Here is a 14,085-nt window from a genome sequence, read left to right on the forward strand (position 1 = left end):
GGTCGGACTGAAGGCTGACAGAGGTGTCGGAGGAGGGAGGGACTGGGGCGGGTCCGAGGAGGTGTCCTTTGCTCCCCTCTGGCACCCCGGCCAGTGCTGGGCGGACGAGCAACCGTGGCCCGCTGACGGCAGACAAAGGCAGCCATGCCCGGGCCGCCACCGGTCACCGCGAGGGGTCACCGCGAGGCCCTCTCACGGCGTGCTGCGCTGAGTCTTTCTCCGAAGGAAACTCACTGCAGCCGGGTCACATGAGCTACGGTAACAACACCCCCGGGAATGGCGTGGGGCCCAGGTTGTGATCTGCACGGTTTCCACTCTAGCTCCCAGCGGCTCTCGGGGAAGCTGACCCATGGCTCCCCAGGGTGGTGGCGCAGGGGTGCAGGCCGAGGTCAGGCCAGCCGGAGCAAGCGTGGAGCCGTGGCCCACCTGCTGTCCCAGCATGCCTGAGGGCGGTGGGATCCGCGGATGCCGGACAGGTGACTGGGCCAGGCTGGGCCACCAGGAGCTCATTTCCCCTCCCTGGTCAGGAAGGCCAGTGTGAGGGCCCTTCTCACCCCCGGCCTCCCTCTCTCCCCGTGCTCCCTGGATGCCGTCGGGGTGCAGGACTGGGCCTGATGGGGCCGAGGCACCGGCTTGAACCGAAGGAAGTGAACAGGGCCACTCGGCGCTCTGGCCTAGGAACAGGGGAGGGGGTGCCGCCGGACCCACGCCCCGTCTCCGGAGGCCAAGTGGGGCTGGCGGGAAGAGGACGTGGTGGGGGCGGGGACGTGAGCGGCAGGGTGACGGGTGGGCCTGCTGTCTTGCATACTGATTACATTTCTAATCAGCGAGAACGAGGCACTGGCATCAATCTGCCATGTGGCCAGCTCTGCGGATCATCCTGGAGCCGATGGAAGGTTCCAGAGGGTGGTGACCCCAGCTCGGCTGTACGGGGCGGAGCCTGACTCAGGTCAGCAGCCCCAGCGGCAGGCTGCCACCACATGCCCCGCACACCGCCCCCACCTCCCAGCGAGCCCTGCACACCAGACTGCACTTCACACTTGATTTTATTCCATGACACTGATTTGCTGAAAACCTCCTTTCCTGGCGAGGGGAAGGCAGTGGGTGGCCTGGTAGGAGCGGGGCTGGCCTCCCAGGAGGACCGGGTACTACTCTGCTCAGGTAAGCGCTGGCCAGGCCTCGGCCTTCCATCCAGTCCCACTCTCTTCCCCTCCAGTTCATTTAAAAACTGAGCTGCAAAAATAAAATAGAATGAAAAAATAAAAACAAAACCCTGAGTTGTTAAAAACCAAATTAAAAATCCCCTTTGGTGTCAAAAGGTCCTATTCCTAAAAGCCAGCGCAGGTGGGACAGGTGGGGGGTGGGGCTGGGCTGGCGGCCTCAGTCCTCCTGCTCGTCCTCGCGGTCACGCCCCTCTCTGTCCTGTGGGCCCGGGAGGCCCTCGGTGCCCGGATGCTTCAGGATGGCACTGTACTTGAGGGCTGCAGTTTCTGCCCGCAGCACCACCTCCACCAGGCTGAAGATGGTGATGACCTGTGACAGAGCAGAGCCCAGCACGGTGACATGGGTGATTCTCGAGGGGCCGCCCAGGGGACTGGAGGGAACGGGGCCAGCTCTGCCACCATCTGCCCAGCTGGGGCCCTGGAACCACTCGCTCTGTCTGAGAGCTGAGCCCACTCAAGTACTGAGGCCCCGGGATCTCGGCGGCCGGTCTGGGGCCAGCACTTGGTGTCAGGGGACAGCTGAGTCTGGGCCAGCCTTTGAGCATACAGTAGGTAAACACTGTTATATAGAATTTCTAGGGAAGAAGCTCCATAGCTTTTATCATATTCCCAAAAGGACCCCAAAATCTAAGAACCCAGCTTTAGAGAAACAGGCAGAGCCCCCAGCCACCCCCCACAGTGGGAGTCCCCAGGGGAGGGAAGCTGGTGCCAGAAAGGCCTATAGGAGGCGGTGTGGGTGAGCTGGTGCCGGCCCACCCGGGGGCCTGAGCGACCGGGGCTGGGGGACAGCATGCAGAGGGTAGCCCGGGAGGCAGGAGGCGGGCTCGCCGCGTTGGCCGGGGACGCAGTGGTGCTCCGGGAGAGCGGCCCCAGCCCGGTTCTGACCTGCTGCACCGGCTCCTGCTCCAGCGTCTCCGGCTCCCAGACGAGCATGAGCTCTGGCTTCTTGCCCACCTTCTGGAAGTGGTGGGACCGCAGGGGCAGGGCCTGGGGGTGCACACACCGGGATCTCAGGCCCTGGGCTCTGGCCGTCGCCTCCTGACTTTGACCCTGCAAGGCCCTAATGCCTGGAAGCAGCCCCCTGCCTTGGCCCACCTGCGACTAGCCTCTAGGGAGTGCCACCTGCCCTGCTGCCCTGTCCAGCAGCTGGCCGCTTGACTTTTGGGGGTGGGGGGACTATCCCCAGCCCTGCAAGGCCATCTTCAGCTGGGGCGGCACCAGGCTAACAGCTAGGCCCACGGCCCGGCCCGGCCTGTGTGTGCCTCTAGGAGGAGGAGGTGGGCCGTTGGTGGCTCAGGCGGCTGAGGCTGGAGGGCTGCCGCCCCCTGCTGGCGCTGGGTCTGTTGGCGCAGACTGACGGCTGGGCTGTCTGCAGAGATGACCTAGACCTGAACTTCCTTGCTGCTCAGTGAACTTGAGAACCTCAGGCCGAGGCAGGCCCTGCCTGACTTCAGCCAGGCTGCGTGCTGTCTCTCTGCTTTACTCCGCTTTATGAGTGTCGTGCTGGGCCCTGCACTCCCCGAAGTGCTTTAGATATCGGGAAACCCAAAGCCAGCGTTGGGGGCTAGGTGGTGACCTGCTAACCACAAGGTCAGCTGAAACGGGTCCCTCAGGTGGCCTTAGACAGGCACCAAGTACCTCCGAAAAAAGCCCGGAATAAACAGCCACCAGGGCCAGGACCCAAGGCAAAGCCTGGTCTCCTCCTCTTCTCTAGGGGACGTCATTTCCAGAGTGGCCATGGACCATCCTTTCTGGTCTTTCCTCCTCCCGTGTTCCCATAATCGAGTCTCGCAAAGCCTGCGTACCCTGCTGTCCTGTACTGGTTAGGGAGGGGCCTGTTCTCCGGGTGCCTGGGTCCTTGGAGAAGAGGCCCGAGCCTGACCCTGGGCCTGCATCCCCCATCCCAGGCGGGCACAGTTCGGTCTCTCTGCAGGGCCTGCTGGGTGGGCCTGGTGCTGGGTGGAGAGGGGAGCAAGGTCTGGGCCTCCACACTCTCTGCCACCGTGTCCCAGCAAGGCCCACAGCTGAGCGAGGAGCACAGTGCACCGCCATCCCCACAGCTTGGGACCCCCAGTGAGGACAGGGACAGCAGAGTCCTCGGCCTAAGCTCCTGCCCACTGGATGCCAGAGAAGTGCGAAGGAGACCCCAGCAGAAGGAGTGGAGCAGGCAGGTGGCGGCAGAGCGCGCGGGGATGCAGCTCGGTGTGTGTGTGGGGGGGGGAGGGGGGCGGCGGCGCACTCACGTTACAGTAGATGCGCTTCTGCACCCCGTAGCGCAGCACCAGCACGTCGAAGGCTTGGTTCAGGACGCCCAGCACCATGGCTTCTGACTCCAGGGGACCAGTCTCCTGAAGGGCAGGGCTCCAGCCAAGGCGTGGCCACGGGAGAGGGCACCCCCCGGGCTCGCCCCTGCCACTGAAGGCTCCTTGTGAGCAGGTGCTCAGGAGAGGAGGTGGGGGCGGAGGGGCGGGGCGAGGAGGTGGGGCGGCGGGGAGGGGCGGGGCGCCAGGGCGGTGGCCTCACCTTGACCAGGACGGCGAAGAAGAGGCTGGCGCTGAGCTCCTGCACGCGCTTGGACGCCATGCGCCGGTCGTTGCAGTGGTCGGCCTGCTTCTGCAAGGCGTCGGGCTCCACGCCGGGCGGCTCCTTGTACCCTGGGGGGAGCACGGTGGGGGGCCGCTGGCGGGTGCTGGGCGGTGGACGGCACGGTGCCCTGGCCCAGGCACGGTGCAGGGCCAAGGCCTCCTGCTGCCCGGCGCCAGGGCCGAGAGCGGCGGGCCCCAGCCTTCGCCTGGGCTTGTCATGAGCCCTAATGCAGCTTCCCCTGGCATGGGGGAGAGGTTCGGGCCCGGGCTCCCTGCTGTGCGGGCTGCTCGCCCCTGGGGGCCTCCACAGCCACAGCAGTGTGGCCCTGGCTGCCGGGCGCCCACTCGCTGGGCACAGGCCCGCACTGCTCCCCAGCGGGGCGCCTTACCGAGCGCGGCGGCCAGGAGCCGGTGCACCATGATGTCTGCGAAGCGGCGGATGGGAGAGGTGAAGTGCGTGTAGAGCGGCACGTTGAGCGCGTAGTGTCGGAACTGCTCCTGGTCCTGCAGGACCCCCGAGCAGAAGTACTGCGCCATCTGGGGGTGGGGGTGGGGGGTACATAGCGTTTCAGAGCCCGGCCAGGCCTGGCTGGGGCCGGGTTTGCTCTGCCAGGCTATGAGACTCAGCCTCGTGCGGGGCAGCCTTGGCGCAGGCTGACTTGCCAGGCTACAGCCACCTGAGCAAAGCCGAGCAGGCCTGAGGCGGCCAGGGGTCCCATGGGACCGCCGTGAGGCTGGTTGAGGCTGCGGGGTGCCCATGCTCCTCTCCTGCTGAAGGCAAAGGCAGGCTCCGCCCTGGGCCGTTCAGACCCCCTCACCCTGGCAGCCCTGACGACAGGCTAGAAGGCCCTGAGAGTGCCCCCCCCCCCCCCCCCCCGTCCCTGCCAAGGACAGGCTGGCACTGGGAGCCCACGGGATGCAGGAGGGCCTCCTCCCTCAGCCCTGGGGAGGGGGGACAGACCACCTGCTGGCCTGAGGGCACTGGGGAGGAGCTTCTCCCCCCTGCAGTCTGTCGCTGTTGTCCCTGTCAGGGACAAGGCGGGGGAGGGGTTGTGTCTGGTCAGCTCCCTCCTAAGAAGGGGCTGGGGCGGCCACTCTGGGACGGGAGAAGGAAGCTCGTGGCCCTGCTGGACCGGGGCTGTAGAGTTCGTCCTGTGGAGGCACAAGCAGAAGCTGAAGAGGCTGCCGGACTCTGCGAGGACACGAAATCCACCACGTGGCCAGAATGGAGCAGAGAGAAGCCCCAAGGCACCCGCCGCTCCGAGCAAAACGGGCAGTGGGCTCTTCCTCTCCGGCAGTGAGCCGACCTCATGCCCTTGGTCCCTGACCTCTGCCCTGCTGAAAGCCACGCGTGCACCCGGCACCTCTGTGCCCCCAATACTCCACCTCGTGCCAGCCAAGAGAGGCAACGGACTGCCAGCCTGCCAGTCTCAGCCCTTCCTGCCCCTGTTGACCTGTCCTGGGGCTAAGATGCAGAGTTCTGACCAGAAGTCCCTTCCGCAGGGCGGGAGTTGTGACTGCGGTGCAAGGCGAGGCGCCAAGCTGCTCTGGGGGGCCAGTGAACAGCCTCGGCCGGAGCACGCCTGTTTCCTGGGAGCCTTGGCCACAGGCCCTGACGCTGCCTGCCCTGTGTCGTGACCTCTCGGGGCGGGGAATCCAGGACATGCTGCTGCCTGGGAGCAAGTGAACAGGTTCCCCGTGGGGAGTCCTGAGAGCCGGGGCCTGAGGGCTCACGCGCTCGCTCCCTGGCTGCTTGCTCACGTCTCAAAACCTCACACCCTTCTGTGCACGCGGCCAAACGGCCAGCCGGCTCCAGTTACTGTGTCTAGAGGCCTGGAATCCAGGGCACAGCTGGTGGTGACCTGCTCAGCTCCCCAACTCTGCTTCCCTCCCAGCTCCTGCTGGGCCCTGGGTTATGTCCGGGGCAAGTCACTGGGGGAGGTGGGAGTTGCCTCCATTCTGAGCCACGTTCGGGCTTTGTTCTCGGCGGTGGCCCAGTTCTGCAGACGAACTGGGGTGAGGAGGACAGAGGGCCCTGGCTCCCTTCCTGGCTGGGGAAGGTGTCTCTGGGCAGGGTGGGATGGGTGGGGACTGTGGCTTTCCCACAGTGACCAGCCATCCCTGGGACAGCCCTGGTGTCCTGTTTCAGCAGCTCACTAAAACGTCCATGCTCACTGCCACTCCCCCTGCCTGCTCCCCTGTCCCTGCCCCAGCTCCTAGGGCTGAGAGAGCATGGGCACTAGACTCTGGTCAGACCCTGCCATCAGATCCCATGGCAAAGCCTGGCCTGCGGGTCAGCGGTGGGCAAGGCCAGGAGAAGTCTGGTCCTTCTCAGGCTCTAGGTGACTCAGGCGAGGGCCCCTTGCCCTGGAGCTGCAGGGCTGGTGTGACTTGGGGGTGGACGGCTCCTAGGGGCAGGGAATGGTGGCCCCACATGGCACGGCCAGGAAGCAGTTCTTGGGACCCAGGAGCAACTGGGGTGGAGCAGTGTGGTGTCAAGCCCGGTGGCCACAGGCAACCCCCCCATGTGAGGTGCTTTAAAGTGCTTGGCGGGGGGCAGACACTGGGGCCCAGGACAGGGTATAGGCAGCCAGACCGAAACAGGCCCTGATGGCTCTATCCCTGGCACAGCGATCGGAGACAGAGAATAAATCGGCTGTGGCCAGATGAGGCTGTCTGGTTCTTATGAACAGGATGAACCTGCTGAGTGACCAAACTCCTGAAAAGTGATTTGTCACTGTCCCCCTACCCACCGGCCGGGTTGCAGCCCAGAGCTAGCTCCATCAGCATCTGGCCTGACAGCCCACGGGATTGGCTCCTTCCCAAGATGCTCGGGCCTGCAGGGGTTGAAGGTCAGCCTCAGATGGCAGAGAGACTGCCTGAGGCAAGCCATTGTCTGCCTCCCAGGCTGCCGGCCCATCACACTGCCTGCAGACACAGGCCATGGCCTGACTCCTTTCCTCGCTAGAGAAAGATGTCTGTGCCTGGCACCCACAAACTGCGGAGGGCTCCCCGGGGCAGGCTGCTCCAGGAGACACTCTCCCCTCCAGTGTCCCCATCTGGCCACGAGTTGCTGACTGGCCCCCCATTCCCTTCCCCAAGCTGGTCTGGTCCGTGTGGACAGAGCACAGAAGCCTTGTGCATGCCCTGTGGTGGCTCCCTGCCTTCTGCCAGGAAACAAAAGCCCCAGAGGCCATGCACGGGGCAGTGTGGCTCGACCTGGACCCTCAAACAGGCAGACGAGCCGTCCTGGGGCAGGTGAGGCGGGCAGGTCTGGGCAGGAGGCAGCAGACTGGGCTCAGGGGCCCAGGACCCACCTGCCCTCGCTGTTGTGTGGGGCATCCTCCTCCCCCTCCCCTGAGGTCCCCTGCATGTGCAGAGGCCACAAGTGCTCCTGGGTGGGGGGTGGGCATCCTCACCTGCATGGGCCGGGAGCACATGTTGGTGAGCACCTCCTTCCGGGCCAGTGAATACTCGTCATTGCCAAAGAGTTTGGTCAGGCTTTTCTGGAAGCAAAGCCACATGACATGCAGTCAGGCTTGGGGAAGGCTGTGGGGCCTTGTCACCCGCTGAGCATCTGACCCCAGGCCCTGCTAGAAGCCTCTGGGCCCCAGCCCAGCCCAGCCCAGCCCTGGCCACGGGTCCTCTGCCCACGGCTGGGGCCCTGGTGACTTGGGGGCCTTCTCCACAGGGCCTCCTCTCTCTCTATGCAGGAGTCCTGGCTAACGGGGAAGGGACACAGGGCCCCACGTCCAGGCCTCCTTCCTCTCCCCCAAACAGGGCCTCTCCCTGCCCCCACCCCAGCTCCCCGCACTCACGTTGAGGGCGCCAGCAGAGCTGAAGTCCATGGGCAGCCCCATCTGGTCGCAGAATTCCTGCAGGTCACTGAGCATCTTGGTCTGGGGCGGGGGGTGCCGGCGCAGCACGGCCCGCTCGGGGAAGGCGCGGTAGATCTTGTGGGCCACCGCCATGTTGGCCAGGAGCATGAACTCCTCCACGAGCCTGCGGGGGGCGCCGCCAGGTCAGGGCCCGCTGCCCTCTGGTCCCTGAGCTCCCTGCTGGCTGGCTCTCTTCGCCCTCGGCTCAGACTGGAGATGCCCGCCCACCGCGCAACCTACCTTGTTCCCCCTGTTGCTCGCCCCGCGCCCCTCATCTGCTGATCAGTCTGCGAACTCCGCTTCTGCTGTCAGCTCGTGCCCTGCCGCCCGCGCACCCCTCCCCCCGACAGGGCAGACTCCCCGCTGCAGCCCCAGGGCTCGGCGCCCTGCCTGACCCAGAGGTGTTCGGTAAAGGTGTCTGTTGGGTGACTAGCCCCCCAGATCATTTGGGGACACCCCCAGCTGTGAGGAAACAACGTGCCTCCCTGGGGTGTGTGGAAGGTGAGCGCAGACCTGTGCCCCAGGGAGGTGAGTTTCCGAGGACAAGGAGGGGACTCAGCAAACCTGAAATCGCGCATCTTGGGATAAAGCAAAGGTGCTTTTGGGGTGTTCGAACCCCAGACAGTCAACCTCTGGGAGGTTCGCTCTGGCTTAGCTTCACTCGACTGTGATCAGTACGGAAGCTACGGCCCCACAGAGGACACAAAAGCACACGGCGGGCCCGGGGGAGGGGCAGCGGTGGCAGGGCGCAGGGGGTGTGCCCGGACTGAGGAGCCCCACGAGCCGCTGCCCCCGCCTGGGGCCCCCGTGGGAGGACAAGTGGCGTACACAGCGTGCCAGAGCTGAGGCCTCTGGGAAGGGGCCTCTGGCCAGGGCGCCCTGCGTGGGGAAAGCCGGCTGGGGCAGGCTCTCCCGCCTTTGGTCTGAACCCTGGGCCGCACATCAAGCCCGCGCTCCCGCGGAGGCAGGAGAGGTCAGGCAGGCCTGGCAGCGGCTGGAGGCCCAGCATGAACTTCCCCTTCCTGGAGGTGTGGGCGCTGCTGCGGGGCTGGCCTGTCACCTCGCCAAGCTCTCGGAAAGAAAAGCGGCCAGTGGAGAGAGAGTGTGTGAGCAGGTGAAGCCCGCCCCCCAGGCTGGGCCTGCCTTGGCACAATGGGGCTGGTCCGCCAAGCTGGCCCCAGGGCACGAGTCTCTCCCAGAAGCCCTCCCTGTAAGCCCTGCACTGCCGGCCCCTTCCCTGCGGGGGCTGCACTGGACGGGCCCACGGAGGGGCAGGACACGGCCTGGGTGCAGGGCTGCAGGCTCAGGCCTCTGCTGGCCCGTGTACCCTGCAGGGAGCCCAGCGTGGGGAATGGAGAACTTCTTTATTCGCCACTGGGAGGCGCAACAGCCTTTTAAGCGGGCTTCCTACCCGCCGCCCCCCAATCTGTCCTTGAGCATGTGACTCCCGCTGAAAAGCCCTTGAGCTCCAGCACCTGAACTTGACCCCGAACCTCCTGAGATGAGGTCTGCATCCTGGCTCCACATGTCCTGGCTAGAGGACCCTGAATGGGTCGTGCGCCTTTTCTGAGTCTCCGTTCTCAGAGGTAGGATGGGAATAACGGCGCCTGCTTCACAGGGTGGCCGTGAAGACTGACGAACGACGCGATTTGAGGGCCGACCCTGTGCCTGCCCCATGGTCCACCCGAGACACGAGAAGCGCTCTCCCCTCTCCCTGGCTCCCATGCCAAATGGCCAGGCTGGGGTCTCCCTAGGGTGTCCTGTGACTTTCGCCCCTGCTGCCTACGTCCCCTTCCTCACCCTTTGCACACTTTCATCACCTAGATGCCCCAGATGCATACATTCGTTGGTGCATTCATTCATCTGTTTACGTGACAAACATTACTGTGTGCCAGGCAGTTCTAGACTCATCTCCGCATGCAGTCCCAGAATCGTCGTGGGCAGAGGGCACACAGTCTCTTTCTTTCCTGGAGCCCGTCTCCAGCCCCAGGGACAGGCTGGGTGAAGACCCTGGGCTGCGTTTTGGTAGTGTGGCCAGCAGGGGGCAGCATGGCCCTACAGCAGGGCTGCAGGTTAGGGAACACTGGGCAGGGCAGAGCAGCAGGGCTGGGCCCTGGGGGCTTCAGTTTGTTCCCCTCCAACCCCGTGCTCCCACCCCTGGGTCAAAGAAACGAATGTCTGGGCAGCCTCCCCAGGCGGAGTGGTGCTCCTGCTCCCAGCCCCGCAGGGGCTCCCCTGCCGCCCCTCTCAAGGTCTTAAGCAAGGGCAAGTGCAAGAGAGAAGAGACGGGGAAAATGGGGCCAATGTTCAGAGCCCCCGGCAGCTGCAACAGACCCCAGTCAAGCTGCTTCTCCCGTGACTCCACTACTGTGCTCCCTGGAGCCCCGGTCCAGTGCCATTAAGTCCCTGGGGGCTGGTGAGAGACAGAGAAGTACGCTCTTGCCCTGAAAGTCTGCCCAAGCTCTGGACGCAGAAGCTGGCCTTGGACAAATTCCTTGGTGCCTGTGGGGGGCTCCCGTTCTAAGTGTCTCAGCCCCTCCCTCGTGACACGGGGGACAGGAGTCGAGAGGGAGGCCCGGGGACCCTCTCCAAGACGGTTTGCTGATAGTGAACATTCACCCCAGAAAAACGTCCCCATCACCAAACTGGGAGCTGGTGCAGCAGGAAGCGCGAGTCCCTAAGTGCCGCTCATTCGTGTTCGAGGACGCTGCAGGGGCCACGTCCCCACAGCCTGCCCTGAAAACCCTCCCACACCAGCAGGTGAGAGAGCGAGGGGCAGAGGGAACCCACGGAGCTGTGAGCATGACAAAGCAGGAAGGGGGCCTGGTGGTCGAGCTCTCTGTGGCTAGAAGGGGCTCAGGGCCGACGGGACCAGGTCCCCACGCAGCACGGAGCAGAAAGGCCCGGGAAAGCCAGCGGCCAGCAGCCAGATGCCACGAACCTGGCCGCACCACGGGAGGGAGAACGGGGCTGGCCGGGGATAGGGCGGACGGGTGACGCTGCTCCCGTCTGGGGCCAGCAAAGGCCCCTCTCACCAGGATCCACAGGTCCCCCCCCCAAGGTCGGTTCCGAGAGGGACCAGCAGGGGGCCCCCAACGTCTTCCTTCCACAGGACCTGGGACGTGGCAGGAGCAGGAGCGAGCAGCGCAGCAGCCCACGGCCAGGGGCTCCAGCTCCGATGGTGCCTGCCCTTTGCCAAGGCCGGCCCGGCCGACGGCTGCTCGGGGAGGACGGCGCTCTGTGGAAGGGCGGCAGCCGGAGGAGCTCCGGTGGCTGCGCCCGGCAGCAGGCACCCCGCGCCCTGGTCTCCTTCCTCTTTTGGGGGGCAGCGATGCACGCACAGGCCTGACCCCAGACGACGCCTCAGCTGCTCGGGGTAGTGAGGATGTGGCTCTGAGAGCCACCGAACACGCCGGGGCCTGGCCTGATGGGACAGGAGCCCTGTGTGCCACCCTGGCCCCAGACGTGCGCCTAGATCTGGGGGCGGCCCTGAGCGCCTCCCACCAGCGCCCCTCCCTGCACGGCACAGGCGTGAGGTCACTCGGCCCTGCCGGGGGAGGAGGGTGGGCAAGCTGGAACTCAGCGACTGGCTGGCAGCCGCTCCAAGCAGGGGCTCGGGAATGGCCGCCAGCCGGGGTCACCTTCCAGAACAGCAAGCCAGGCCCTAGAGATGGGGCCTCGGTCCCAGGCCTGGCACCTGCTGGGCATCTGGAGCCCAGCGCCCCTGGGGGTCCACCACCCTGGAGGTCTGGGGCGGGCTCTGCTGTGACAGACAGCTGTGTGGCCAGCTGGGGGCCAGGCCAGGGCGCGGCTGGGCAGCGCTCATTCGCAGCATCCCAGCTACCTGCGCTCTGGGCTCCAGGTGTTGGACAAGGCGGACGGAAGGTGAGACGCTTCTTATCCCAGGGAGGAGCTGAGCAAGCCTGGAAATGTCAGAATCCCTCACCTGCTATGGCAGGTAAGGCCACAAGCACCCTACACACAAGAACACACACTCCTCCCACAGCAAAGATGACTCTGGTCTAAAATAGTGCTTCTCAAAACGTGTTAATGTTATTTAAAGGAAAATAGTACAATTATATGTGAAACGCTAGGGGGTCTAGTGGTTACCTGCCCAGCAGCCTGCCTTGAACCCCAGCTCTGCCACCCCCTAGTTGGGTGATTTCAGATAAATTTCTTAGCCTCTCTGAATCTCAATTTATTCACCTGAAAAACAGGGATGTGATATACAAGTGCCTGGCTAAATTATCACATTATTATGCACCCTGTGGATGGGACGGACGGTGGCCGCCACCCCGGGGTCTGGGCTGTCCTCGGCCCTCCCAGTCACGCCCTCCCTTCCCTGCACCCCCAGCGGTGCGCGCTTCCTTGAATACAAATCTGGTCAGGTCCCTCTCTCGCCTGAAATCATTCAGCAGCTGCCACTGCCCTTGGGACATTCTGCCTCCCGGGGAATTCCCGGGGTTCCTGTCCCGTGGCAGCTCCCCGCCGCAGCCCTCCCGCTTCCGCTGCGCGGGGTTCTCGGGGCTCCTCCTCGCTGCTGTCGCTTTGCACGGCTCTTCCCTCTTCCCGTAGCCTGTTCCTGGACCACTCTCCTCCCTTCTTTCTCTTCCAGGTCCCGTCCTCGGGGCGTCACGGTGCCCTCCCTACGCGCCCTGAGCGCCCGTTTGTATCCCGTCACGGCTTCAGCCCACGCCGCTGCGACTGCCTCTGATCGTGGGTGGCCCTCCCCCGCCCAACGCTGCCTGCCCTGTCCCGGGGCAGGGCTGGGCACAGGGCGGACACTAGCAGTGCCACGAGGGGTTCACAGGGCGGGGCACGTCCGGGAGGTGGGAGGGCCGGGTCCCTGACACCGTGCCCTTTTCTGCTCGGGCGCCCAGCCCTCACTCACACCTCTGACTCCCGGCACTGCTGCTGGGGGTTTTCACCACTGTAAACCCTGCCAGGGAAGAGAGCTCAACTGGGACCCTTCCCAGACAAGGCGAGAGAGGGTCCTCGCTGTCCTCTCTCCCCTCACTCAGTCTGCAGAGCACTGTGTGCACTTACAAGCCACCGGCATTGTCATGTAAAGGTAATGGAATAAACGTGCCTCCCTGCCTCCCAACTGGAGCCATTCTTTTCTTTGAGATGCTGCTGCGGGTCAGTGCAGAGAGGGAAGAGGCCAGTAAGGGCGTGTGACGGATGATATCACATGCTCGGTGCAGCCCATCGGATCCTCCTGCAGGCCTGGGAGGTGTTTTTATCCCTTTTGGGGACACTTAAGGTACAAAAAGCAAAGGTGACCGCCCAAGTCCCACAACCCCCTGAGCAGCTGCTGGGATGCTCAGTCAGGGTTGGGGGTCCTCCTCCGCGGGGTCCCGGCCCTGCTGTGGCCAGAGCCTGGCCTGCCCTCCAGGAGCCCGCGGCCCTGTAAGGGACGCTGTCCACAAACGCAAGATCAATTCCCAAACATGGCAAGGGGCAGAAACACTTTATAGGAGAGGGCTGACATAGTAAAGGTGTAAGCGAGGCAAAAAAAAAGAAAAAAAAAATCATCTCCATGTTTGGAAAATAAAGAATCAAGAGGAGGGCAGGGCTGCGTGGCGGGGGTGGCCCGAGGCGGCCTGGACTTGTCCCAGGGGCAGAACGAGGGCTGGACACGAAGGGGAAGAAGCCGGTGAATGTGGGGCGCGGGGACCAGAGGCCGGGCGCAGTCAGGACGAAGGCCGGAGAGTGCGAGGGCCAGCCAGCCGCGGCCAGAGCGGTAAAGACGGGCCGGGCCGGGGCCCAGAGACACACAAGGCACGGTCTGGGGGTGGATGAGACTGTCACCCTGTCACCGCACACGAGGGGGAAGATGAGGGGGGCTTAGAGGGAGCCGAGGGAGCCGAGGAGCGAGGTGGCAGGAGGAGCGGGAACGAGGGCGAGCTGGGGAGGGGGGTGGGGGGGCGCCCACAGCGCAGGCTCGTGGTGATGAGGAGCGGCCTGCGGAGGCCACGGGTTGGGCCGCGGGAGCGCAAAGCCCCAGGGGCAGTGGGGGTGGGGAAGGCGAGTCAGAAAACCAAGGATTAAAGAGCGAGGAAGGCGGTCAAGCGCAGACGACGCTCAACACATTTATCGGTGAAAGAAGCAAGAGCCAGTGTTTTCCTCTGTGACGTTCTCTGATCTCTGTTTTACGTACCCAGAAGGTCTGAACGCGCTTTCAGAGGCAAAGGCGCTGATGTGAGGAAGACGCCGAGGGCGAGCATGTGACCAGCCAGCGTTCGGGGAGGGGGCGGTCCGGGGAAGGCACCGGAGTCTGAGCTGTGAGCTCGCAGGGGGCAGGTGGCCATGTGGCCTGCGTGGAGGAGGTGGCTTGTCCGGCCGCCCTCTGCTAAAGGAGCCCCGGGAAGGGCCCTGCTCACTGTCTCCTCCTGCAGG

The 14,085-nt window shown here is 64.7% G+C and overlaps 1 protein-coding gene across 3 annotated transcripts in view; it reads right to left on the bottom strand.

Annotated features, from left to right (window-relative positions):
- Positions 1-1,028: 1,028 nt before the first annotated feature.
- DIS3L2 (DIS3 like 3'-5' exoribonuclease 2) overlaps positions 1,029-14,085 on the bottom strand; it is a 261,768-nt gene continuing 248,711 nt past the window's right edge. For 2 of the 3 annotated variants that reach the window (XM_016134709.2, XM_036237966.1), the window contains exons 15-21: positions 7,627-7,810; positions 7,228-7,314; positions 4,198-4,345; positions 3,747-3,877; positions 3,467-3,571; positions 2,109-2,210; positions 1,381-1,533 (exon numbers count right to left, since the gene is read on the bottom strand). In XM_016134709.2, the coding sequence (XP_015990195.1) occupies positions 1,381-1,533; positions 2,109-2,210; positions 3,467-3,571; positions 3,747-3,877; positions 4,198-4,345; positions 7,228-7,314; positions 7,627-7,810 (910 nt within the window). Of the gene's footprint in view, positions 1,534-2,108; positions 2,211-3,466; positions 3,572-3,746; positions 3,878-4,197; positions 4,346-7,227; positions 7,315-7,626; positions 7,811-14,085 lie in introns of all 3 variants that reach the window. The other variant, XM_016134710.2, reaches the window with a different exon arrangement.

The sequence above is a fragment of the Rousettus aegyptiacus genome, unplaced genomic scaffold (assembly GCF_014176215.1).
Source record: "Rousettus aegyptiacus isolate mRouAeg1 unplaced genomic scaffold, mRouAeg1.p scaffold_m13_p_2, whole genome shotgun sequence".
NCBI classification, from domain to species: domain Eukaryota; kingdom Metazoa; phylum Chordata; class Mammalia; order Chiroptera; family Pteropodidae; genus Rousettus; species Rousettus aegyptiacus.